The following is a 26,579-nucleotide window of genomic DNA, read 5'->3' on the forward strand; positions in this document are numbered from 1 at the left end:
GTACCAAAATATTGATAAAGAAGGGTGTGCTTACTCTTCTTAACTATAGATTGTATTTGAAGGCGTACCCAAGGCTGTATTATTTGTCTTCTAGTGAACTTATGTAGTTTTCCCGGTTTTAGAAATATCAAGCGTGTTGTTCTTAAAGGTCAAGGACATTAGGACAAGTCAAGGTCTTTACGAGGTCAAAGGTTACATCTCATGTGGTTTTCATAAGAGAAAATGGCTAATTTTCTGCCTGGTGGTGCCGAGGAATTTGACGATGAAGATGACTTCTTTATGGATGATGACGATATTAAAGAAGTCAATAGCTTTGACCAACCAAGATCCAGTCCAAGCAAACAAAATATTGCTCCTGAAAACGCTGACAAATCGGTACGATTGTACTTTCAATTTTGTTTACATGTTTTCAGAAAGTGAAAGTAAACATGTGTAAACAAATGTACACAAACATAATAATAACCAAAACTTTCTGTCCGAGAAGGGAGAACTGAGATATCTTTGCTAAGGTCACTCATAGGGTCTGATCTTGTTCACAGCCACAGGCTCTTACAGCCTGTCAAGAAAATCAAAGTCATTCCGTATTCGTATTCTTTTCAAAATCTGTGTAATGTAAGGTCTCTGTCAATGTCATGCAAAAGTTGATTGTTTAGATTAATTGATTATATGTTTTTCAGAAAAGCAGTAGTCCATTCCGTGTAAAATTAACAGTGGAAGACTTGAGAGTGGCAGCCATCAGAAATAATGTTGAAAAGTTAAAACGGTGTTTACAACAAGGTAGTTCGCGTCATATTCATTCATCTAGATAAACCTAATCCTATCAGGGACATGCAGTTGACCTAGCTGTAGCCTAAATGCGTAAAGATAACTGAACAAAGATCAATGCCCAAAGGTTTGGTCAAGGACCAGCCAGTAGAAAGGATCCTTGCGAACCTAAATTGTTATCGTTTATGAAAAGATGGTTTCTTTTTTCTTTCTTTTAAGCTGCATGGACTCCATCTTTGTCATGCTCTTAGATCTCTTCTTGGCAATCAAATTTGGCTTTATAAATATTTACTTTTTTGTGTGTGTGTTTTCCAGGATTTCCAGTAGATGCAATTCTCACATCTGGCTGGTCTGTTCTGATGTATGCTGCCAATTCTTCAAACCCAGATTCTGTGGCTTTTCTTCTGGAAAATGGCGCTGATCCCAACTTTGAAACCAGTAAGTTACTTGACTTCATTTTATACTTTATTTAAGAATGATTTTGAGTTATGCGATTTTCTTAAAAGGAGAGCAGATATCAGCTTATAATACATAAGTTGTGATTCTACAACAAATTTGTTGTTATGGTGAATTTAAGTTAAGAGAGTAATAATTCTTTATAAACTTCTTTTAGTTAAAAACTTTTTCAAAATTCCCATCCACTATGATACAGTTCAAAATATATCTTGCACATTTTTTTCCGGTTAGATAAATACTCAGTATTAATGGCTGCCTGTAGTTCTAACCAGCCTGCTGATGAAGTGTTTGAATGTGTTAGATTGTTGGTAGAAAAGGGAGCACAGATTAATGACTATGATAGGTAAGGCAAGAAGGACTAAACCTTTTACGCAAATGACTGATAAAAAGAGGAAATGTTTCCCTAAATTTCACGTCGAATTTGAATCCTTTTTGGGATTCCGAAAAGGGATACTGACAGATTAACTGGAGCTCTACAAACAGGTTAAGCCAGAATTCTTTTGATCGAAAATCAAAGTCACTAACAAGAAACAAGCTCCAAAAAGAGGTGTTTTTTTTCCTTTCCAGATATCATATATCACCCCTAATATCAGCTGCTAGAGAAGGACAAGTAGAAGTGGTAAAATATCTGTTAGATAATGGAGCTACCATCAATAAACAAGATACAAGAGGGTGGAGTGTAAGTACTGTATAATTGCAAATATAAATAATGCACGCTTACTCTCAAATAAATCTGGACAAATATCAGTCAAATCACAGCCCATTATTAAATATTGACCACTTACAAAATAGGATTTTTTGGCACTTTTCCCCACAAAAAAAAGTGCTTAGAACTCACTTCTATGTACATTGGGGGAGAGCTAGAGAAGCATCAAGTCCAAAAAACCGGGTTTCATCGATTTCCAAGACCCAAAAAATTGGATTTTGGCACCACAAGTAGCTACCTGTTGAATTTTGCTGATTATAAATATTATTTTGCTCATATTCCCAAAGTCCTACAAAGTATTGTAAACCTAATCTCTATTTCAAAAACTGGCTGTCCTGATGAGGATTTTGTATCCAAAGTATGTGAGAAGAACAAAGGATCTCGAATGAATAAAATTACAGTTTAGATTTATCATTGTAGGCATTATCATGGGCAACCCATCGTAACCAAGTAAAAGTGGTGAAGCTATTACTAAATGAAGGGTGTAACCAAGAATTAAAACATACAGATGGTTTGATGCCAGTGGATCTGGCAATAGGACAAGATAACCAAATAGTAAGCATCTTCACAATGTCAAGCTATTATGAACTGTGTCTAATACCTTGAGTGCAATAGCCACCTTTATTTGATCATGAAAGTATGAAAATGCAGAGATTTGGTTGTACGCTACTGAATACCGCAAATCAGAGCCCTTAATAGAATTGTAGATGAACCAGATCTTAGGTTTTTTATTCATAAAAGTGTTACAGATAGCTGAGAAATCTGTATGTATATTTGTTTGTTACTTAATGATGGGTTTGACTAAAATCTAAATATTGTAGTAATAAAAGATAGTTTCCTAGTAACCCTTTTTTAAAAAAATAAGTACCGGTATTTTTTGTAGTTAATAGATATATTAGAAGGAAAGAAACCAAGTGAAATGCCACAGACAAAAAATGAAACAAAACCTCAAATTAATGGAGGCAATGACAACACTCACAGTAATGGTTTTGACAGGTAGGCTCTTCGTTATATTTCTGGCTCCTAATCTGGACTTTTGTCCCTTTTTGTCTCTTATGCTGTATCTTTATTATTTTCTGCTATTCTGATATTTTCTTGAACTTTATAATTCCAGCGAGAGGAAGTTGGAGAATGGATCAGGAGATCATTCGAATTCTAAACCACCGCCTCGATTATCTAACGTTCGTGAGAGTGACTATACATTCAATACTTCGCCTAAAGTCTCGTTTAATTCAATTCGAGAAGCAATTGATCACAGTGACCGTAGTGACTCAAAAGAGCAAGAATCAAGTGACTCAAAAATCAAATCAGACAATTCTCTACCTTCATTACAAGTGAAATTGTCAGATTTTGTGAAATTTGGAGAACTAGAGTTATTTCTTCAAGGTTTAGGACTCAGTGATTTTGTAGAGTTGTTTCAACAGCAATATGTCAATTTTGAAACTTTTCTCTGTTTGAACGAAGAGGATCTCATTAATGTGAGTATAGAATATTGAATTTTAATGAATAATGAAAAATTGGTAAAGGGAGCTAATTGATATAATATCTACCCCTAAATATACTGGCTACCGTCTTTGCACTTTTTTTTGTGAATCAATTGTAAGATTTATTACCCCTATCACTTATAAGAAGTTAACAAGTTAAGCTGCTAAAGTGAAACTCGGTAAAAATATATAAATGTTGAAAAGACTATAGTAATAGATGCTTGGGTATATTTTACATAATTTTATTGCCAGTACAAGCTACAAGTGAAAGAGGTGCCAAGTTGACAAATCTAAATACCATTAGTGTCTGATTCAACTGCACCTCTTTTGTAACCACAGGACCAGACAAAGAGTAACATCAGGTGTTCTTAAAGATTTAGCTGTATCAATTATGTATTGTAGATGGGTATACAACAGTTGGGAGTTAGAAAGAAGATATTAGAAGGAATTCAGGCCGTACACAAGAGAGATTGGGAATCTAGTAGCCTAATATCACCACAGTATAAAACTAACATCAGGTACTGCTGTTTATAATCTGATTTCCCTCATTGCACACTGCATAGAATCAATATATAGGGTTGGAAATTGAAAAGACAGTTTAGTTAGATATCTGTAATTCCCCTGTGTACTTTCAGTATAGTTGATGCTGTTGCCATGGTTTCGAACCTATCAAGACATTTACTGTATATCAGTAGTTCGATAGTTTATATCAACGATCAAATCAAAAAAAATCCTCATCTACTTATTAATACTCAGGTGGGTACAGGTCATTTATGTTAGCAATGTGTTTTTTGGATATAGAATCCTTATCAGAAAAAACAAGCAAAGATACCTACTAACATCACAGTACAATGCTAACAATGAACACAAACCTTGGCCAGTTCTTAGGAGTTTTTAGGAACCTCTTCACTCATAGTACAAGCTTTCCATATTATTTTACCTTTCATTCTACCTGAAATTGAAGTAAACTGTTCATGTTACGTTTAAAATCGAACCATCCCCCACCCCCCACACCCTGCCAATATCTGAGGCTGGATTGACTTTTGCCCCCTCCCTTTTAAACTTCTTACTAAGGGAAGAGAATTGTCTGTGAATCCCATTTAATGCTGCTCCCCTCACCTATAGATTCCTAGATATACCACTACAGATATGCACAAATATTTTGATTGACTCTAATTTTTTTTTAGGGGAACATTGGTGCCAAACATTTAACTACACAAACAACAGACGCCTTACAGAGAGTTAATGATTTGAAAACACACATAAACACCTTAAATAAACGCCTGGAAAAGGTGAGTTATTAAAAAGACAACAACCCAAAAGCAGAGATGAATGAGGTGTCTGGGGACATGAGAATGCTTTGCCTCTCTAGCGACACCTTTATCACAAAGTGGAGCCAAAACAATGGTGTCCCTATTGACTTGACCCCCAATGAAATTGGGATGGTGCAAATATATGTGTCCCCAATACACATAAAAATTATAGAAAACATCTGTCGTCCCATTTAAGCATTCATTATATACAAATGTTTTAGTGGAAGACCCATAGACGTCTGATTGAAAATTGGAATGAATCAAATTGATGCTATCAGTGTCTCTGATACACATGAAAATTTAGAAAACCTTTTTACATTCCCTTTAAATCAATACATTTTGCCTTTTTGTTTCATGGATGCTATCTCAGCAATCTAAGCTGTGAATATATTTTTTCAGGAGATGAAGTTAATTGATGGTGAAGTACCAGATGTGATACAGAAGCGAAAAAATAAATCGGGAAGGGCTAGATATTTTAAAATACTCGTTGGTGTGATATTGGTACCCACTCTCGGTATATTAGTCTGGAAACACGACAATGTTAGTCATTTCATATCTCAGGGTATTGACAGAATTACTTCTAAATAGTGTAGAAAATGTTATACATTTATAGGAGTATTGAACACAGGGCCTTGAAGAAAATTGAACACGGAGCTTTGAGAAAGCATTGAATATTAATAAACAAAGGGCCTTGATGAAAATTGAACAATAATCAACATAGGTTCTAGAGAATTCAGGCCTTGAAGAAAATTGATCATGGACACAGGGCCTTGAGAAGATTATATAGTGTTTACATTGATCACAGAGCTTACCTCAAAATAGTTTTTGGTTTTCGTAGTAAAAAATCATAGTTTTTATGTGATTTTTTTAATTTCCTCCATAAGATAATAGGAAGCACTCCTGTTAATTGTAGCAGGATTTTTGTTTTATTAGTTATAAAATTATCTCACTTGTAGTTTACTTTCTTTCCTATTTGTCAAAAAAATCATACTTGTTTCTGAATGAGGCCTGTGACTGCTAGTAAAAGTTTATTCATCTATTAAAGGGATTGTAAAGAGATTTTCTATGTGACTAGGTAGTCACGATTGGTGACGTCATCAAACAGTTAGTTGTAGTGGAATTGCAGGAACCACAGACATCTGTTTAAAAATTGGAATATTGCAAATTGATGCTATTACTTTTCTCAATACACATACAAATTTTAGAAAACCATTTATAATCCCTTTAAGACAAAAAAAAATGGGTCAAATAATTTTTGACAATTCTACTGTCATTTTAAAGAAAAAAGCTTATCCACCATATCAATATATTTTAATGAATTCACTCTGAAGCTCTCTGAAATAAAGATAAAAAAAACACATTCTATCTTACATAATAATACTGTTCTGGTACAAGATAAATTATTTCATTCAATAAATATAATAACCTCAACTAAATGCATTGCAAACAACATTATCAAACTTGTTTGATAAATTAACATTATATAATCTTCAATATTATATACATACAATTATAACATTTTATGTACAAAATTTTAAAATAAGTATACAGAGTTTGGTCTTTTAAACAAAAGCAATAAATTCAGTCTTTAACTTCAACTAAATGCTTCACAAATAACATTATTATACTTGTGATGAAATATGATATGCAATTTGTGTATTATACAAATAAAGATATAAACAAAAATATGAAAAAAAACAATGAAATTAAAAGATAATTTAAATTCAAAAGCATGATACAATATTCAAAAAAAAGTGGAAAAAACCTTAAATTTTACATTTTTATATGAATTTCCTTAAAAATAGTATTAACAAATTTCATAATTAATAAATTCACTTCCAATTTCTATTAATTATATTTTTAATGAAAGGAACACGAAATCGTTTTTAGGCATGATCAACCATCTTCACAATTCTTTAATGGGTTGTATTAGATTGTATCCTCCTGTCTGATGAGTGTGTTGATTATGTTCTAGGAGCATTACCAATTCCTAGTACAGTTTTATAGCTTCCCATTCCATATTTACCAACTAGAATACAAAAAACATAATCAGTTAAGAGGAGAAAAATGTAGGAGGGGTGCAAGGACCCACCACTCCTGTACCTAACTCGCCAACCACTCAACGGGTCAACCTCAACCACACCCATAACTCAACCCACCAACCACTTAATCGAGCCAATCGTTCAGACCACTCCGGCACAACCGAACGCATCCAATTACTAATTACTCAGTCAGACCAAATATCCAACAGACCCGCTAATGAACTGCAATAGCAGTGCTGTCGTATCCCGAATACGGGTTATGACATTGTCCATAGTCTTTTTATGACGAATTGGGATTTGGTTTGGACAGATGTAACACCGCTCAGCCGAACCAATAAAAATTCCAACTTACAGTTTGTAGGATGAGGTTTTTCAATCAACCAGAATCTGAAGCCATCTCGAGCTCGTTGATTATAAACTGTTTTTAATGGTGGAAGATGTGTTCTATTGACTTGAGGTGTGGCTTCCATACTATAGAGATCACTAGATTTATAACTCTGTTGTTTGTGACTTTCTAGAGTTGTTGCTGGATCCCAAGACAGGGATACGACTGAAAATATAACATTGATATTGGGGAGGGTCATTTCTAAAGGGGCAGGGGGCAGGGCAGAACTGAGACTGACACAGAGCCCCAACTACTCTCGAATTTCTTAAGAGATCGCAACTCATCTTGTGCCTGCCTATTCATAGAAAGATTGTGGTAATATCACCTTATTCGACAATGGACAATTTGTGTGGTAACTTTTCTAATTCTGCTCATCAAAATTTTAAGCTGACAAATGTGTCGGGTGTAAAAACTATAACCTAAGGTCTAATATGTAGAATTTATCCGAGACAATGGGTTCTTTGTATGAAATGTAATGAAAGTTTTACCTCCAGGAGAATCTTGATGAAGGTTGTTCATTTCAGAGTCTTCACATATATTATTCTGAAAAAGATAAGTAATATCAACTATTATTTTCCTGTCTTATCGATATATTTTATATCTGAAACACATTCAGAGCCAGAGCTGGATGATATTTTGAGATTTAATCAATATCAGCTATAATCTCAAGAAGGCTCTTGAGGATTCCTTTTCCTCGGTTATTTTAATGTGGATCTGTATACCCGGAAAAACAATTTCACTTCAATTTCTGGCCTATCTTCAGAGCTGATAGTCGTACTTCGGTCTCCATAACCTTCAACTTGATAACGAATAAAGCTATTAAAGAAATTTCACTCAGTAAAAGAAATCAAGGCTGTATTTACAGGTGCATATTGAAGTACTTTTAATCGATTTTTGGTATTCAATTAGTCCCAAGTCCTGCGCATATATACACAATATTTTTTATTCATTCTAATTCATATACTATACTACTTTACCTATCATATATACATGTAGACATAACCAACGCGATCATTTTATGCCTTATGAATACCGAATATAGAATTTTTAAATGTTCGTGTAATGGCCCGCGACAATCTTTGTATATATGCATCAGATATTCGTACTATTTAAAGAGAAATAGACGTCAGAGCTCAATTTCAATCTGTATCACTTTTCATAAATAGCATCTTACGTTCAATGTTTATATGGTTAAAAAGTAGTATAGAGTTTGCATTAAGAGTTGAGATCAATTACAGTTATCTACGTATCATTTTTATGATAGTCATCTAAGTGTTTGCATCAACTGAGCTCAATTTGAGCCAACTGTAACACTTTTTATTTATAAAATATACGTTCAGTTCGCCTACAATTCGAAAGTGCGCCGTTGGACATTTGCTATTACAAACCATAAAAACTAGATATATGCAATAGTAGTACTATGAGAAATTATTGTCCCAAAAAGTGCTGAAAGAAGTAAAACTCCATTTCATTGAAATTTGTGTCCTTCTACGCTCCCTTTAAACTTTGGAAATCTACACTGAATCCCTTACAAGACATTTCGCCGCCGACGGGAGTAAAATTACCGTAACAATCTTTAACGAGGTGTAAAACAGCTTAATCCTGTAAACCTTTTGTAAATCTTGATTAATCCCGGATTAATTGAGATCAGCCCCTGATTAGTCAAAATAAAAAGGGCAATAAATCTATTGTTGAAATTGTCCCCTACTAATATTCAATTATTTTTTTATATCTATCGATAGTATATCAATTACAGAACCCACGCAGCCCTATTTGTTAACTCCTTGTTCTCTGTTAGATTAGTTTACTTGGCTATGGAAGGAAAACGTTGTCAAAATCTTTCCAAAATTTGAGAGTGACACCATGTTACACTCTGTTCTTTCTGTGAAATATTATTTCCAGACTATGGAAGGGGAACTGAGTAAAAACTTGGTTCCTCTTGTTTTGATATGCAACCAACGTTGGTTATTTGTTCAGCCCTTGTTCTCTATGAGGTTAGTTAACTAGGCTATGGTAGGGGAACTGAGTCAAAAACTGTCTGAAATTTGAGATCTATGTTCACCCCTTGTTCTAGTTAAGATTAGTTAAATAAACTATAGATGGCGAAATATGTAAAAATCGGCCGCCATCGCTTGTTCTCTATGAGATAAGTTTACTTGACTATGGGAGAGGAACTGGGCCAGAACCTGTCTTCTTAATCCTTTGCTCTTGTTGATCGGATTACCAAACTATGGTTCAAGACAAACTATGTAAAATTCACCCCGTTGTTCTATGTGAGATTCGTTTACTAAAGTATAGCGGATGAATTGAACCAGAATATGACTACAAATGTGTGTACCCGTTGTTCTTTCTGGTACAAGGAAGTCCTTCTAGTTCCAAACTTACGCAAATTGTTGTATCTCGTAGAAGGCTAGGTCTAACATAACCAGGTCTGGTATATTTACCTTTAGTCGTAATTTGGCCCAGTGATCTGTTTTAGTCTTCTGTTTCCTCATTGGTGTTGGCTTTGACCAAAACGACATGCTGAAAAATACAGTATTAATATACAGTCTACATGCACGATTTTTGTCCTGAAAAGGGATACTGTTAGATAAGTTTATTTATAAATATCCATTCCTTTAGTTTGGGGTCGAAGGCTTTTTTGTCGTATCGCCATCACTATCAGCATCAGAATACTTCAATTGGAAGAAAACAATCGGAAATTTCTTTAAAACAAAAAACGCACGAACAAATTCAAATTTTCATTTTGAAAGGCTTACCTGTGTAGTGTTTGATTAAACGATATGAATGGAATAACAAATAATGAGAGATGAACAAAAGTTGAAAAATGGCTGACTACGTCTATGACGTCACAATTATGCCTACTCTGACGTATTTCGATAAGCGGATAACTTAATTTTCGTTCAATACTCTTAAGCCTGCATTTTACATTACGCCTACGCCATCAACATTTTTCAAGAAATGAAACCTATTTGACATGACATTTTAAAATTTGAATTTGTATAAAATCTTCGCAAATAAAAGATATATGGATGGGCGGAGGGGTGGGGGGAAGGGGTACATCAAACATTTTCCCACATAGTTGATCTCAAAAAGATCTCTCTTAAAAAAAAGTGTAACTTACGTTGTCATCCTTGGTGTAGGTGGAATTGCTCCTGACATTCTGTTGAGTTCTCCAGGTAAAGAATAGTTTCAGTTGCAGATGAATTGGTCAGTGCAGACTGTATTAGATATTGACCCTAATTAAATACAAATTATGATTAATTAATACACAGTCTTATCAATATTTCTCTTTGATGTACCGCCTTCATCATAATTAATACTGGTATTGGACCTCTGACATGAAATTCATGTGTAATAATTCTCTTATCTTATATGCGCTTGTTGAAAAATATATACTGGGAAATATGCGTTTATGCGGAGAGCGCTATATGTTATGCCGTATCCAGCCGAGTTAGTTATGTGACAAGTGCGTCAGAGCAAAGTCCACATTTTCACATTTTCTCCAGAGCTTATAGTGCTCCGGGCTGTATCCATGAGGTTCCAAGCTGTGTACGGTATAGATCTCTCGACAGTTGGAAATCGAAAAAGAGTAGGCTATGCCGCTGTTCCCCCAATATACACTGCATGGTGTTGCCCGTCTTCATTAGGTCATTAGGTGCAACAGAGCAAGATGTATATATACACAGAATGGTATACGTTACATTTTAAATGTATGCTATATACGTACCTTGCAGTATTGTCACAAAGCCTATCAACCAGTGAAATGAAATGTAAATAAAATCAAATAATATAGTCGGATATAGGATTAAGATTAGTATCCATGACGCCGGGTAATATCTACTGTATCTCTATGTTTAAAAGACTTTGGATTAGATCTATAGCCTAGATATTGGGGGTTTAAAGCCGACACCAGACCAACTTGCACAAGCATTGACCGAGTTGCCGAGTCGACCGACTTCCAGAAGCACTGGCCGACCGGCTGTGGCATCTGAATTTTTTCTTGTTGCATTAAGATTTTACTGACAATTAGGAGGATTCAACCTCACCTAGCAGACGACAATCTATCCTGGATAACAGGGAGTGAAAGCCTACATCGGGCCTGGGGAGAGGGTGGAGATATCTGGACTAGAATTAGAGTGGATATCCAGATATAGTGTAATGACAATGTCATCCAGACACGGTTAGAAAAACTAATCATGGAGTCTGAACTGGGTCATATAAGGTCTATAATAAGATAGTATAGGGGTTGGTTTGAACATTGGCATTTTCCTGAGTTAGGGTTGTCGGTCTTGCTAAAGAAATAAATTAACAGTAGTCTAGGTAATTCTTTTTAGGACAAAGTTATCTCCCTTGAATATGTTATACGAAAATAAACTTTAGCTAGCTCTATCTCTCGCCATCTTGGAATTTCAACACGAAGTTGGAGAAGTGCCACTCTGAATTACTAAAGACAATTCGAATGGCGGGCTTGCCGAGGAGAATTTTAAAGGTAGATGACATCAGGGCATTTTAATGCAAATAGAGTTTCATTTTGACTGTTACCTGGCGCTCGTAATTGATGTGATGTCAATTTTTATTTAGGGGAAACCGACAACAAAATTTCAAGCACTTTCTCATCAAACAAGGAAAAAGAAGCCATTGTTTCTATTTATTGTTATGTAATTGACCGGCGAATGAATTATATTGTCGGTCGTACTGAAAAGTTCCAACTCTTGGTAGAAATTTTCGTTAGAGTAGTCGACTACTGATAAGAAGCTGGATCAGACACAATTTCATCATTGTAGTCTACGTCTGTCTCCCTTTAAAATTCTTGATGATCCCAATCAATCCTATTAGTTTTCATTCCATTTGACAAGTAGCCTTGGCATAGCAGAGTTTATGACATAATTTTATGGCCAAGAATACAGATGATTCTAATTTCTCAAAGCCATGCAAGTGGGGTATTATGATAGAGCTCTCACCTTAAGAAGATGGAGAGCAAAATTTAACCAGATATAGAGAAGTAACTTCAGACTAATTTTGAAAATTGAATGTTAAATGTTAAAGGATTGGGGTTCATTTTATATCTTTAGACAGCTTGGCTTGGCATTTAATTGTGTAATATTTAGCTCTTATTGAATATTCTATTTCAATAATGGATTTGAATTCCAGGAAACACAGCGACTGATCCAGGAACCAGTGCCTGGTATTAGTGCGGTGCCTGATGAAAATAATGGTAGATATTTCCATGTTGTTATAAAGGGACCAGCAGAGGTATGCAGACTTCTTGATCTTTACACACTTAATTACTAACTAAATGCTTAGAAAGTTCCAAGTTTATACCAAGTTCCATGGCAAGTTTGGTTCATAAAATGACATATTATATCTACAACAATATTCTCTTGTGACATATCAGCCTTTGAGGCCACTACAATGATTGCTATTGTGAATGTCACTTCTGGGGTCAGGCAGGACATGGTCACACTTGTACTAGGCAACACCTGATGTCATTTTAAGATTGGGTTTGTGTATAAGACTCAAATAATTAAAGAATTTATTATTATTAAAATACTTCTTGGTTAGGGCTGGGTAATATGATTGACATAATCGATTATCGTCGCTAGGGATTTATAATTTCGATTATCGATTGTCAAATTTCATAATCTTATTATTAATTGAATTTTTCAGTCTCCATACCATTCAGGAATGTTTCAATTAGAATTATTTTTACCTGAAGAGTACCCAATGTCTGCTCCCAAAGTCAGATTTATGACGAAGATTTATCATCCCAATATAGATAAACTTGGTAGAATTTGTTTAGATATTCTTAAAGGTAGGGTAACTCTAGATATAACAATAAATAATTGGTACAACATTGAGACTTTTAGGGTCCCATTGAGTCTTTTCTATGGTCTCTTAGAGCCTTCTCAGGGTCTCCTATTTGATCCATATCAAGTTTATGACAAATTTTTGTTCTAAAAGGTGATACAGGACGCCCAAATTACATTGTCATAATAAAAATTGGAAGAATTTAAAGCAAGAAATCAAAAAAGAGAAGATGATTACGATTTATTTAATTTGATTCTTAGAAAAATGGAGTCCGGCACTACAAATCAGAACAGTACTTCTTTCCATCCAGGCATTATTGAGTGCCCCCAACCCTGATGACCCTTTAAGTAATGATGTAGCTGAACAGTGGAAGGCCAACGAACAGCTGGCATTAGAAACAGGTAAGATAAGATGATCATTCATCCAGGGACCTTATTTCCGAAAACTTGCCTTCAAAACATGTCAATACAGGTAAGAGGGATTGATATGGAAACAGCGTCTAGTCGTACGGATGGGACAATAAACCGAGGCCCCGTGTGGTACAGGCTGTGTACGTTAAAGATCCCTCGACATGTGGAAATCGAAAAAGATCAGGCTAATGCTCCTGTCCTGTCATTAGCCCACATGGTGCAGAAAACTAGGAAGTAAAACTCCATTCATTTCATGTCATGTCTAGTGGTTTTGTTAAGCCTCTCGACAAATTGGCATAGAACTGAAAACAATGGGTTTCATAATTGAATTCTATACATGTCAATTCTGGTGGTGAAGTTAGAATCAGAGGACTGTTACATGGGAATGAGTGTAAGGTAGTGGGTCCAAATGTTAACAAAGGAAACTGCCAGTTTTTTTAGACATATTAAGTAATGGAAAATCGGAATTTCTGCTAAAAGTAAACAAATTTCATTGGTTTTCAACCTCATTGAAATATATTTCTTGCGTTTTTCCAGCGAAAGAATGGACTCAGAAGTATGCTAAAGACAAAAAGAACAATATACAATGATAAAATGAACTTAGAGAAAGAAATACAATCAAGATATGATTTAAGATGATGTATAATATTCAAAGACAATTTTAGAATTTAAGTCACAAGACGACAACATGTTTGTTGCTGTAAGCCTGATGACATCGCTATGAATTTCAACATTCAATAACTACGGCTCAAAAATGGAAACAAACCTTGTCAAGATGGCTTTTATTATGTGTGTCTCCAGTTTATTGTGATCCATCAAGACTTGTACAGAATCCATTGTCCCCCTTGATCCACAGTGATCCACTTTTTCACATGAAAATTATTTAAAGGGATTGTAAAGAGGTTGTTTAAATTTTTTATGTGTATCAGGGACACTGTTAACATGAATTTGCACCATTCTAATTTTCAATCAGTTGTCTGTGGTTCCTGTGAATGACTTCACTAATTGCATAAAGCAAAAGCATATTTTGCAATTAGTGATGTCATCAAACACTTACTTTTTTGTGGAATTGCAGAAACCACAGACATCTTTTTGAAAATTGGAATGGTGGGAATTGATGTTATCAATGTCCCTTATACACATAATTTTTTTTAGAAAACATCTTTATAATCCCTTTAATTTCAAATTTAACCCCTTGTGTGCACTATAAGGTTAGCTTGTATTCATGGAATACAATAAGGTATTATTTTAGTAAAAAAGTCGACTGCATTGTGTAAATATTCTATAATTTGTGTCAAAAAATTATTGATTGAAAGACGATTGCCAAAAAGACCCTTGGGCAAGTTGTACTAAAGAACTTAGGGCCAAGTGTCTAAGCTTGTATATGAATAATTTCCAAGAGTCTTATTGCTTAATTGGTACCTTGATGCTAATAATTTCTTTGGATTTGATTGGTCGATATGGCATCTGCCATGATATCAACCAATCAGAGTTCCTTATACTGTATATTTATGATTAAGTTATGAATTTTGCTGACAACATGTCCAAGGTTTAATCTTAATTATCTAATACTTAAATGTATCTCATTGGTCAATTCTGTTAACAAAATATTATTGTCCAATCAGATTACTTGAAAAAAATTTGAAAAATAAGCCATGTATTATACTGTTTAATGTAATACTAAATGTCTTAAATCTCAACTGAAAATTAAAATTTATTTGCTTAAGAAAAGTTGTTATTTTCGCTAATTCTGCGGTCAGCAAAGTAAAATATTTATAATTCTTAGCAATTCGATTGGTCTAGATTGCAATACAACTAACCAATCAGATTCCTTTTAATTTTTTAGATTAATAATTCTATCATTTGATTGGTCTAAATTGTAACAGCAAAAGGAACCAATTGGATTGGTTGTAATTAGTTAAATTAATTATTCTTGCATTTGATTGGATAATAGTGTTGCTGTCACTTTTTAGACCGATCAGATTTATCCAATCTATAATGAATAATTCTGGCAGTTAATTGGTTTATAATATTGCTGGCACACTTTAGACCAATCACATTTGTTTAAATATTTACTGCCTTCAATTAATTAGCATTTGATTGGATAAGAAGTTTGGCTGGCACACTTTAGACCTATCAGATTTGTTGAAATTTGCTTCCACCATTTTTGCTAGTTAAGATACTTGTGACAGCCAACCCCAGTTATTTGACTGAATAAATATGTACAGTTTGATTATTATGTTATTTGAAAGCCAAACAGTTTGAAAGCTATGTAATGTTTTGAACCAGAAAGGTAAGCTTATATGTTAAATAGAGATCTATCTTGTACAGTCAAACTTTAAAGGGACAGGTGCGCCATCTGTTTGACCAATCGTACCTTAGTCTCAGAAACAGGAATTATTTTAGCTAAGCTAATAAGTAACAGTGTTCACAGCTCACCGTCGAAACTTGAGCATTCAAATGTATATTCAAGACCCAAACATCGTGCACCTGTCCCTTTAATATTTTTTTTAAATCAAAAACTCTTATAATGGTTTCACTTGAAGGAAACCTAAACTGGTTGTCTGATTTGAGTTCTGAAAAGTGACACAGATAGCTGAAATGTAAGAGTTTCAGCTGGTAAAGCAAATATTTAGCCAGTAATGCAATTTCGATCCATGCAATATGTTGCCGCTTGCGTCAAATTTTTCCATTTCGAATTTTACGTTGAATTACATATTAAGTTTAAGCTGTAATATTATTATTATATTTTGTTTGCTATCTATGTTATAAACTTGGAACTGTAATTATTGCTTCTGTATCAAAATATGAACCTTTTTTTTCTTCATATAAATAAATAGCTAAAACATTTTCTGAATTTGTTGCATTGGAATCAGGAGCCAAGTATGTAATCACTGAATTTTGAAAAGTGAAATGTAGCATTCAAATCTGGTGCTAAGTTTGAAACCACCACCATTATCAAATTGATGTGTTCCAATGCTGAAATATCCGTAGCCTCTACTTATGACTTAGGCCAGTGCTTTTATAAGAGAAGAGAGTATCTCTTATAAAACCTTATACCACTGAATATTGAAAAGAGAAATGTTACATTCGAATCAGGTATCAAGTGCCAATCACTGGATATTGAAAGCTGAAATGTTCATATCAATGTTCAAATTCATATCAGGTGCCAAGATTGTAACCCAAACCACAAACTATTAGATTAGAAAGTGATACAGGATAGTTCTCTGTTTCAAATTTCACTTTGGCCCTCTTCCCACTTGGTTATCAGACTTAATATTCACCAATATCCAAAATTAATGAAATTTTTTTTTATTAATTTTGACTTTATTTAGGTGATAATAATGATAAAAAAGCCATTGAATGTAAATATAGCCATTATATAAAAAAAATGCACAATTATTTCAGTATTAAAGATGCTATAGATATTAAAAATTAAAATATATTGCATATTAATAATAGAATAGTAATAAAAGTCAGCAGAAATATCTTTGCATGGTGATTGATTGTTCCAATTCTGCCAGTTCCAACACCCCCCCCCCCCTCCCCCCCTTCGAGTATACCATACAACGTTGAATCCTCAATGCACATCACAGAAAATTTTAATACATTATAATGACAAAAGAACCTGACTCAAACCTAATGTCATTTACACCACACCCCTCTTCAATAATTTGATAGATGGGGCCATGGTTCACTTTATCAAATGATCTTCAAATGAGGTATCAAATTATCTTAGATACAGAATAATCAAGCAAATATACTATTAAAGGCTAAATGGAATGGAATGCAATGAAGTACCAGGTATTTTGCAGTAATCCCTTAACCTTTTAACAAACACAAAAAAAAAACGGTGGGAATCTAAAAAATTTTAAGGTGAAATTGGTGCACAAAAAACCTCCCCAAAATATAACTTAAACATGTAAACAAAATCTTAATCAATTCAACAGTAAGATAGAGCCAAGCCTAGCTGCATATAGATCCCTGGTTCCCAACCTGCCCAAAGGGAGATGGAAGGGGGTACATGCAGGCCTGTTGGTAAGACTTGGCTTTACCTTTGAACTGTTGAATGAAGGAACCTAATTAAACTAAGATTAAAATTTAATTTCTTTTTTTCTGATATTTTTGTTCTCCATTGTAATCTAACAAGTTTTCTATCATACTTTTGTTCTAATGATGTTACTTTAACCAATCAAAATGTAGGACTTGTTTCTTAATATCAATGGAAAACTATGGGATAGAAAAGAAATTTTAATCTTATTTTAAAATAAGATGGAAAAAAGGAACACAATTATTACGTATTGTTGAAAACATACCAGGAAATAAAAGAGTCAAACAAAATTAAGGAGAGGTCGCTGAGGCTGATTTTTCGCTGGCTTGGTAATCGGGAGGGGAATCTACTGGACCACGGTAAGGGGACGGGTTGTCAATACTTTCATAGGGCCCCTGGTGACCACTGCTCTGCCCTGAAAGAATAAATAAAAAAATAATGTTGGTGTGTAATAGCCGTAGTGTTAATCTTACTGATTTTTCATGGTATAAGTCAAACTCATGATGGTCATAGGTTCTTATTCCGGTCAGCATTTGAAAGTCTGGTGACCTTTAGTCATCTTTCCACATAATTCCAGTCGACTAGCAATAAATGGGTACAGAATAAGTCATCTTTCCCCCTTTTAATAATTGGGTATGGTAAACCAAAGAAGAACGAAGAGTATTGGCCAAGTAATCGGTATACAACTTCTTCCCTCTTTTATATCATCTATTTTAAGCCTTTCACTAAAAATGCATTGAACTTTTTGTTCTCATGAAATAATCATTAAATGAAAGGATTAGATATCTAAAAATAACACACGAAAAAGGGTCCCTGACGTTCATCAGACTTACCTGAACCAAACCCTGGAACATTGGGAATACCAGGTATAAAATTATCATAATCTCGAGTCCGGCTCAATAATATTCTATACAACAAAAATATCGTGACTGGCTTGATTATTAAATTCAATATACACATACTAGTGTGATTATTAAGGAATATTTGATTATTTCAAATGTTTTGATAAAGGGAAGTGTGTCATCTATATCTAGCCTTTGATCCAACAGGCTGTTATTAATGGCTAAAGAATCATTCCATTACTTTTTTTAGATCATGACTCTAATTTGCTTTAAAGATTTTTAAATATTTATAGCAGCTTTTGTCATAGCGATGTCATAAAAAAGCTTTTTGACTGAAAATAAGAATGGTACAAATCAATACTATCAATGTCTTGAATACACACATAAACTTTAAAAAGGATACCCAAGTGAAAATCTAAATTCACTCAAAATACCTGTTGATGCTGAAAAAAAAAATGAAAGTAAAATCAAAATGGAGGGATCATAAATACCCACAATCAACTAGACTCCTGTTGGTATCAGTAAAAGGCAACACTGACCAAAAGTAAACTAAGCAGAGGGGACAGATCAGGCATGTGAACTCAGTACAGCAACCCTCTAGCTTGAAACCTTCCCACACCCATCACAATGATAATAATTTGTCAGGCAACATAAATCACCTCAATTTTACAAATGAGCTCTTCCAATCATACATAATACAGTTTCATGTTGGTAGAAAGTATGCATGTGTGGAAGAGTTCAATAGAAAGTTGAGGGGTGTCAACTAGATGACTGGCACACTACATCCAGCCTTCTACTGGTATGTGTAAATTCTTAAGTTCATGATAAACTTACAATTTCTGACTAGATCTTGACCCCTGGGTTCGTAAATTCCCAGGAAAATTATATCTTGTATAACACTGATTAGTAAACTTACAATAAACTGAAAAAAAAACATAAAATGCCTCATAATTTTGTAAAAAACAGGAATGTATTATTTAGTTAAGAAAAATGCCGCATCATTGAAAGCCATCAAAAATTGGACGAACCAGATTGTTACGATAAACTTACATTGTGTTGATTGCTCCTTGTATTACCTCAAATTGAAGTGGACTGTTGGTGATTATGATTTTAACTGGATCTGGATGTACACAAATAATTTTTTCTGAACTATACTCACCAATAAAACTGCATCACTAGATTCAGTGTAAAAGATGGCGATGATTCCAAATGATAAAATAAAAATATTCATATAAACATAACTAACTGGTAGAAACGCTGGAGATTGTGCTGCCCTGAAATATTAAGGGATAGATTCATTAATATCGAATATGTAGATGGTAATACCGTCTGCTTGGAGTCAAACACTGAGTCAAATTTTGAATTTACCGTGCGTTCAAATCAACCAACTTTACGCATAGTACAACATATCCACACTAAAGTCTATTAATGTCAATACCGGTACGTAATATATTTATCGCAATCTTTAAAACTTTTCACCGCCATTTTCCTGAAGGCCATTAGTGATTTGATTAGATGTATCAAGACATTAGTGTATAAAACATTCGGATTTGGTACAAACCTATCAAGATTAGGCTAAAATATGGACTTAAATATCAGAAAACGACAAGGATGCTAATTTGTAAACCTACGTCAGGCGTTCATTATTGTGTTTTACTATAACTTACCACATAGACAGCATGAAGTGGACAAACACTATAATCTGAAATAAACAATTATCATGTGATTAACAGACTAAATTAACATGACATAGTCTGATATTTCGGACTTGAAATAAAATTGACAAAATCCATATCAATAAATTAAATAAAACGTTATCACAATTTCTAAACAAAACAAAATGGCAAGAAAAAAAACAAATTTTAATTACCTTCAACATCAAATTTGGTGGCGACATTCTGTGCGTTGAATTATTCTTACCAATTTGTAGAAAATTTTAAAGATCTTAGCGGTTTTAAAGCGAAATATACATCACAGTCACGAGACGAATGTTGTGGTGTTGTTGATTTTTTTTTTGATCGTGTCAAAGGTCAAGGTGAGATCTGTACTTAGTACATTCGATTCTGCGAATAAAACCGTATTCACGTGGATGTAGTTATTCATCTCGAATAGCGCCGTTGTAATTTGTGAAGCACAAAAATAGAATTTCCTTATTATTGTGGAGTTTATAGGCTAAACAAATACCCATTCATTCACAGAATTTCAGACATTTTATTTAAAATACAAGAAAAGTTTCGAACACAACATTTCATGAACAAAGTAAGATTTCTCTCCCCTTGTGCTAGTCCTTGTTAAAAGTAAAAAAAAGTTTTTTCTTTCGAAAATTTCGTTTTTCGATTGAGAATTGTATAATTAGAAACAAACCATCCAGGTGAGCTTCGTGTCCGTTCTAAGCCGTCTGTCTATTTGCATTTTGATTGCTCTGACTCTGACACAGTCGACTTTTGGGATAAACTTTCAGTTTGTTTCTTAGTCTCGATTATCACACAATAAAATGATCGGTTGGCTTTTCATGGTTAAAGGGACTCGATCACTAATAAAACTAATTTTAATTTTTGAAACAAATGGTAACTGATGAAATTAATTCTTAATTCTTTGATTTCCTCATAGTCCTCAAACTTAAGATAAATTAGACCTCAACGTCAATTATTAAAAGAAGTGTTGTAAGCAACCAAAAGGCTGGGTATTTCCACTCTTCTCAAACACCTTAGGGCACTGTGAAATGTTGATTTTTACTTCAGAGAGATAACTGATAATTTTGCTTTAGTCTTGTACTATTTGATCATGTTTGTTTCAGGATGGTGTTGGATCAAGATACATTAAAACAACTTGGGGATGGTTTGATTGTGAAGTACACCGTTCTCGATAACCTTAAATTAGGCCGACATTTATACGAAGCTAGTATAGAAATTACTAACAGTGCTCGCGTTGATCTACCTCGTGATAATTGGGAGATTTATCTTTGTCACATTCGTTTAATAGAACCAGATGTGGCTTCGAGTCAAGAAAAATGTGAAATTAAGAAAAGTGGTGTCTGCTTCACTCACATAAATGGCTGCCTGTTTAAACTGGAGCCGTCTGAAAATTTCAAAACTTTGAAAAAAGGCGAAACATTGGTCATCAACATAACTGCTGAGATTTATTCCGTTGCTCGGTGCGACTATTTACCCAACTGGTTTATAGTTGCAGACGGTCTCGAGCCATGTTTGATTCAGAGCACTGTTGGAGAAGATCTGAAATTTGTTCAACCGTTTGATAAACCGTGTCAATGGAAGCGGTTCGATTATGAATTGGCAAATGGATTGAAGAGGTTTGACCTTTATGATCCATTTACACCAGAAGTTCGTTTTGAGAAACATTTCGTAGAAGATCTTAAAAAACCAGGGAAATTGATAATTCCCACACCTCTTAATTTGTCAGTGGAAGAAAAAAGAGTTGAGTTTTCTCCAACAGAATGGCAGATTGTTTCTGATGATATTTTTATTCAAGAAGCAGAATATTTATCCGGTAAGTATTGGCGCTTGCTTAATTGGCTATTCTAGATATCCAGAGATCCGAACTTTTTTGATTCTCCAAAGTGCTTTTTGTGACTGTCTTATTTGATCAAAGCTTGATATTGAGTGTGAGTCTTTATCTGACATCCCTCCTCTGTCTATTTAACTCTTCTACACATGCATATTTCCTATAAATATGAACTATAAGTGTATCATTAGAAGAACTCATTGTAAAATTAGGGGTGGAGAGGGGGAATATATTGCCTGTCAAATTAAATCCAGCTTTGCTTTTTATAAAGTTTATAAAATGTCTTTCAGAGAAAAGTAAAGTGAAAATTGGAAAGTCAGGAACATCCAGTAAAACCATTGCAATCAAACAAACTAGAGACTTGATGATCAAGAATGAAAGAATACCAGGCAGCAGTGAAGGCTATAGAATACTAGTCAACGATGGCAGCATAATTTTAGAAGCTAGAGACCGTCCTGGTATATTTTATGCCTGCCAGTCATTTCTCTCCTTGCTGGACAAACACAACAACATCCCTGTTTGCTGTATTGAAGACTCACCAAGGTAAGAAATGAGCTTTTTGTAGCTATGCTTATTCCATGGGGACACCTGGCTCTGTAATTGCATATGCTGTATTTTAGACTTTGTTGAATGAAGATCTACAATAAGAAAAAGAGAGACAGAAGTATAAGCCATGTCCATTCTTCTAGAACATCTTTTGATTATCAGTAGCTAAAAATGCTCCTATGTTATCCTTATACCAATATAAATATTGATATCCCTCGAAATGTTTTGTCAAATTTTCCCAGAATTCATGATTTTATGCAATTCATATTATCATAAACTCTCCAGATCATTGGTTGAAATCTTTCTATTTATAGATATACTTATCGCGGCATGCATATTGATGTTTCGAGAAATTTTAAGACCAAAGAAGATATTTTAAAACTGTTAGAAATCATGGCAATGTATAAACTGAATAAATTACATTTTCACCTGACAGACGATGAGGGCTGGAGATTAGAGATACCTGGTTTACCTGAATTAACACAGGTAAGCTTATTTTTCTGTTCTTTTCTTATTCTTTAAAGAGTTGAGCTGATTCCTTCAGATTTTTCATTAATGCAAATGGTCAAGGAGACAAAGTCGGCATTGAAACAATGAATGGCAGTTGGAGATGCATACAGTCAAAGATGTGTCGTTCATCTATTTAACACCCCTCAACTTTCTATTGGACACTTCCAAGCATACAAACTTTCTTTTAGTATTAAACTGTATATGTATGATTGGAAGAGCTCATTTGTAAAATGGGGGATGTTCTTTTTTTGCATTTCAAATTATATTCAGCATTGGGTGCCATGACACATTGTGACTATGAATTTGTACTAGAGAGTCCACATTATGTTTATGATTTCAGGTTGGATCTAAAAGAGGATACAGTAGTGGAGAAAATACTTACATTTTACCAGTTTTGGGTTCCGGACCGTTTCCAACTGGGTCTGGAACCGGTTACTACTCAGTCTCAGAATATAGAGAAATCCTGACATATGCTGCCGCCAGACACATTGAAGTAATTCCAGAAATTGACATGCCAGGACATAGCCACGCTGCCATTGTCTCCATGAGAACTAGATACAAAAATTTTATGGAAAAAGGACAACAAAGGGAAGCAGAAGAGTATTTGTTGTCTGACCTATCCGACAAACTTGAGGCTAAATCGGTTCAAATGTTCGCTGAAAATTCGCTCAACCCTGGACTCGAATCTACATTTACTTTTGTCGAAAAGGTGGTGAAAGAATTGAAAATTATGCATGCAGACGTGAATCCATTAAAAACATTCCATTTCGGAGGTGATGAAGTTCCATACAAAGCATGGAAATCCTCTCCAGCCTGCCAAGCTCTTGTTTCTTCTGGAGTCGTGGATAGTGTTGGGGATCTTATGGATTATTTTGTTCGTCGAGTGGCTGGAATTGTCGCTAACTATGATCTGAGTTTGGGGGCTTGGCAGGATGGTATCATGGATGACAACGAACCCTGTGAAAGGTCACGATTTCCAAATAAGGAAGTGTATGTGTATGCATGGAAGAATGTCTGGGAGCTCCAGCATGCAGCTGATAGTGTGAAACTGGCTAATAAGGGCTACAAGGTGGGTAATATGCTTCTTTTTGGCTTTTCAGATCAAAAGATGGCCAAGTCAAAGAAACGAAAAGACTATCCAATTTTAACTTTGTCAGTTTTCGTAGTATTTTCCAGACAACAAAGCATTATCATTCTCACAAGCAAATATGTCCCATTTCCTTTATTTGTCTGCAAGTCTGGGTGTAATGTTACAGGTTTTGATATTAGTGGTAGTAGCAAATATTCGGAAAACCCAAATTTTTATTCCCTTTACAGTTCCCTGTGTCAGCTGGTAGAGCTGAAAAGGTGAATAAAAATCCACATCCAATTTAAGCCAAATTGAAAACTAGCATCTCAAACTTCTTAAATATTTTTCTTTTTCCTAGATTGTGATGTCTCAGGGAACACATCTATATTTCGATCATCCTTACGAGCCTGACCCAGAAGAACGAGGGTTATATTGGGCTTGTAGATATATAGATACAAGAAAGGTTTTCAACTTCATGCCTCAGAATCTGTACGCCAATGCAGATTATAAATTAACGGGTGAGGTCATCTCACAGCAGGATAGAAAAAAGATGATGAAAAAACAGTTCAGTGAAAGTCTGGAAAAAAGTGAAAATATCATAGGTTGGTATGAATAACAAAACTGTAGTTAGTTCCCCTTTCAGTGTCCATATTGTAGCTAATAATTGTGTCCATCTAGCTGATTCAGTGATCTTCTAGGGGTACTGCTTGTGTTTGCTGGTCCACTCAAAGAGTCTTGAGTCTCTTTGCAGAATCTTAAGTCTAAAAAAGACTAAAAACTCTTTTTTTTAGGAGTACAGGGTCAGCTGTGGACAGAGTTAGTGAGAACATCAGAACAGTTTGGAGAAATGATATTTCCGAGACTGTTGTCACTCGCTGAGAGGGGCTGGTATAAAGCAGAATGGGAAGATTTCGATGATGATACAGAGAGAAAGATCCATCAAGATAAGGACTGGGTGTTCTTTGCCAATGCTCTTGGTTATAAAGAATTACAACGTCTGGACGACTGTGATATGGCGTATTATATACCACCTCCTGGTGCCAGGTAAAATCACACACCTTTGTTGTTACTTTCCATCCTGCATCTACCTCGCCCTGCCTGTTCCTCAGAGCCAGTCACAGAGCCAGTCTGAAAAGGTCTCATTTTATGAGAGATGCTCTGATCCATTTTTGGTCTTAGTTTTTGAGAATTTTCACCATGACGAAAGCCAAATTTGGCAACATTATTGATATGTATACAAGTTGAACCATAAATGAATCCAACAAGACATATTCTCTGTGCCTCACATGTTACCACAATACAGTTAAGGGGTAAGCTTTTCCTTTCTGCGTACAAATCTTTGGACTTTGCAGAGAATAGTTATATAGGTATTCTCCAATCCATTTTCTTAACGAAATAAAATGTTGTTTACAAAAACAAAAAAACTCTTTGGAGTTTTAACTATCATATTTTCATGTTTTGTAGATGGCTGTCTGAGGGTGTATTTGAAACTATTTGTTGTTATCCAGGACTGACTATACAATATTCTACAGACAATACAAACTGGACAGATTATACACAAACAGTCCAACTTCAACAGTCAATTCCTCAAGTTCTACTTAAAACTTTGTAAGTATCAGAAAACTTAGTAAGTATCAGAAAACTTTGTAAGTATTAGAGAATATTGTAAGTATGAGAAAGTATAAGCAATAGGAAACTTTGTAAGTATGAGAAAGTATAAGCAATAGGAAACTTTGTAAGTATCAGAAAACTTTGTAAGTAACAGATAACTTAGTAAGTATCAGAGAATATTGTAAGTATGAGAAAGTATAAGAAATAGGAAACTTTGTAAGTATCAAATAATAAGTATAAGAAAACTCCTATATAAACTGATATCCAAAAACTTGAAGGGATTTTTATGTGTATCATGGACACTGATAGCATCTATTTACACCATTCCAATTTTCAAACGTCTGTGGTTCCTGTAATTCCACCAAAACAATGCCCTTAATGACATTACTATTGAAAAATCTCCTTGAAATTTTATTTTGTAGAAGCACAAATAGAAAAAGATGCAGTCGGATAGTTGTGTTAAAGTCTGAAGTCACAAAGTGATGATAAAGCGTCATTGCTAATATTATACCAGAATATGAAGCCTTAATGATATTTATATTTTTAACGACCAATTATTCCCTTGTGTCTTGTTTTCTATAGGTTTATTTTTACCCACATAACCAATTATGACCCATAATTTTGATCTCAAACAGTCTGCTATTGTTTTAGACTACAGACCACTATGCAATTTAATTCGACATGAATAAATGGAGTTATGCCCCTTAATTAATTTGCTTTTATTTTAGACTATTATACAATTTAATTGAAATCAATAAATGGAGTTATTCCCTTTTCTCAATATTTAAGTCGTACCAAACAAATTTCCAAATTTAAATTTGTGATAAAGGACCCCAAAACTTGTGTGCATGTGCATATCTATACCAGAGATACTTCAAATCTTTTGGTTTGTATTTCGTTAAGAAATAACAGATTACACCAAATTATTTGTCTTTAATTGTGAAGAAGCCGGTTTAGATCGCTGGCGCTTCAGAGGGGACTTTCCTAAACACTTGATGCCACTCCTTGAGTGAGTTTGTCAACACAATATTGCTCCAGTTTTGATTATAAGGATAT

At 34.4% G+C, this 26,579-nt stretch overlaps 5 protein-coding genes across 5 annotated transcripts; 3 read left to right on the forward strand and 2 right to left on the reverse strand.

The window, feature by feature from the left end:
* Positions 1-222: 222 nt before the first annotated feature.
* On the forward strand, positions 223-5,312 carry LOTGIDRAFT_168837 (hypothetical protein; the record flags this gene model as incomplete). The annotated part of the gene is made up of 12 exons (XM_009066743.1): positions 223-375; positions 678-777; positions 1,081-1,203; positions 1,453-1,564; positions 1,789-1,900; positions 2,348-2,482; positions 2,811-2,923; positions 3,042-3,405; positions 3,814-3,929; positions 4,047-4,167; positions 4,599-4,703; positions 5,124-5,312. 12 exons carry the CDS (start codon positions 223-225, stop codon positions 5,310-5,312), a joined length of 1,743 nt encoding a protein of 580 aa, XP_009064991.1.
* A 268-nt stretch (positions 5,313-5,580) lies between these two features.
* LOTGIDRAFT_204744 (hypothetical protein) lies at positions 5,581-10,905 on the reverse strand. Its single transcript, XM_009066744.1, has 6 exons — positions 10,882-10,905; positions 10,276-10,390; positions 9,596-9,674; positions 7,640-7,694; positions 7,119-7,316; positions 5,581-6,753 (listed from the first exon to the last, which is right to left on the reverse strand). Exons 2-6 carry the CDS (start codon positions 10,311-10,313, stop codon positions 6,689-6,691), a joined length of 435 nt encoding a protein of 144 aa, XP_009064992.1. The 5' UTR covers positions 10,314-10,390; positions 10,882-10,905; the 3' UTR covers positions 5,581-6,688.
* A 405-nt stretch (positions 10,906-11,310) lies between these two features.
* LOTGIDRAFT_236339 (hypothetical protein) lies at positions 11,311-14,299 on the forward strand. The gene is made up of 6 exons (XM_009066745.1): positions 11,311-11,334; positions 11,489-11,643; positions 12,306-12,407; positions 12,822-12,966; positions 13,223-13,363; positions 13,910-14,299. The coding sequence occupies exons 2-6, from the start codon at positions 11,614-11,616 to the stop codon at positions 13,960-13,962; spliced, it is 471 nt and encodes a 156-aa protein (XP_009064993.1). The 5' UTR covers positions 11,311-11,334; positions 11,489-11,613; the 3' UTR covers positions 13,963-14,299.
* Positions 14,300-16,686: 2,387 nt separating this feature from the next.
* On the reverse strand, positions 16,687-20,211 carry LOTGIDRAFT_236341 (hypothetical protein). Its single transcript, XM_009066746.1, has 8 exons — positions 20,136-20,211; positions 19,933-19,967; positions 19,425-19,539; positions 19,100-19,187; positions 18,669-18,708; positions 18,257-18,384; positions 17,078-17,838; positions 16,687-16,907 (listed from the first exon to the last, which is right to left on the reverse strand). Exons 1-7 carry the CDS (start codon positions 20,160-20,162, stop codon positions 17,714-17,716), a joined length of 558 nt encoding a protein of 185 aa, XP_009064994.1. The 5' UTR covers positions 20,163-20,211; the 3' UTR covers positions 16,687-16,907; positions 17,078-17,713.
* Positions 20,212-20,551: 340 nt separating this feature from the next.
* LOTGIDRAFT_236342 (hypothetical protein) lies at positions 20,552-26,435 on the forward strand. Its single transcript, XM_009066747.1, has 9 exons — positions 20,552-20,636; positions 21,063-21,772; positions 22,078-22,330; positions 22,648-22,819; positions 23,184-23,912; positions 24,271-24,514; positions 24,704-24,956; positions 25,377-25,520; positions 25,946-26,435. Exons 2-9 carry the CDS (start codon positions 21,064-21,066, stop codon positions 26,004-26,006), a joined length of 2,565 nt encoding a protein of 854 aa, XP_009064995.1. The 5' UTR covers positions 20,552-20,636; position 21,063; the 3' UTR covers positions 26,007-26,435.
* The last annotated feature ends 144 nt before the right edge of the window (positions 26,436-26,579 follow it).

This window comes from Lottia gigantea, assembly GCF_000327385.1.
Source record: "Lottia gigantea unplaced genomic scaffold LOTGIsca_79, whole genome shotgun sequence".
Lineage (NCBI taxonomy): Eukaryota > Metazoa > Mollusca > Gastropoda > Lottiidae > Lottia > Lottia gigantea.

What these genes read in the sequence shown, in the direction of transcription:
- LOTGIDRAFT_204744 (XM_009066744.1), bottom strand. Translation starts at nt 10,313, where the DNA reads ATGTCAGGAGCAATTCCACCTACACCAAGGATGACAAC. An exon ending in CCTACACCAAGGATGACAAC is followed by an intron (nt 9,675 to 10,275) that starts GTAAGTTACACT and finishes TGTATTTTTCAG; the next exon opens with CATGTCGTTTTGGTCAAAGC. An exon ending in TCATCAAGATTCTCCTGGAG is followed by an intron (nt 7,317 to 7,639) that starts GTAAAACTTTCA and finishes TTATATTTTCAG; the next exon opens with TCGTATCCCTGTCTTGGGAT.
- LOTGIDRAFT_236339 (XM_009066745.1), top strand. Translation starts at nt 11,614, where the DNA reads ATGGCGGGCTTGCCGAGGAGAATTTTAAAG. An exon ending in TGCCGAGGAGAATTTTAAAG is followed by an intron (nt 11,644 to 12,305) that starts GTAGATGACATC and finishes TTTGAATTCCAG; the next exon opens with GAAACACAGCGACTGATCCA. An exon ending in TTGTTTAGATATTCTTAAAG is followed by an intron (nt 12,967 to 13,222) that starts GTAGGGTAACTC and finishes TTTGATTCTTAG; the next exon opens with AAAAATGGAGTCCGGCACTA.
- LOTGIDRAFT_236341 (XM_009066746.1), bottom strand. Translation starts at nt 20,162, where the DNA reads ATGTCGCCACCAAATTTGATGTTGAAG. An exon ending in CACCAAATTTGATGTTGAAG is followed by an intron (nt 19,968 to 20,135) that starts GTAATTAAAATT and finishes TGTTTATTTCAG; the next exon opens with ATTATAGTGTTTGTCCACTT. An exon ending in CTAGTGATGCAGTTTTATTG is followed by an intron (nt 19,188 to 19,424) that starts GTGAGTATAGTT and finishes TTTTTTTTTCAG; the next exon opens with TTTATTGTAAGTTTACTAAT.
- LOTGIDRAFT_236342 (XM_009066747.1), top strand. Translation starts at nt 21,064, where the DNA reads ATGGTGTTGGATCAAGATACATTAAAACAACTTGGGGATGGTTTGATT. An exon ending in TGTATTGAAGACTCACCAAG is followed by an intron (nt 22,331 to 22,647) that starts GTAAGAAATGAG and finishes TTCTATTTATAG; the next exon opens with ATATACTTATCGCGGCATGC. An exon ending in ATACCACCTCCTGGTGCCAG is followed by an intron (nt 24,957 to 25,376) that starts GTAAAATCACAC and finishes CATGTTTTGTAG; the next exon opens with ATGGCTGTCTGAGGGTGTAT.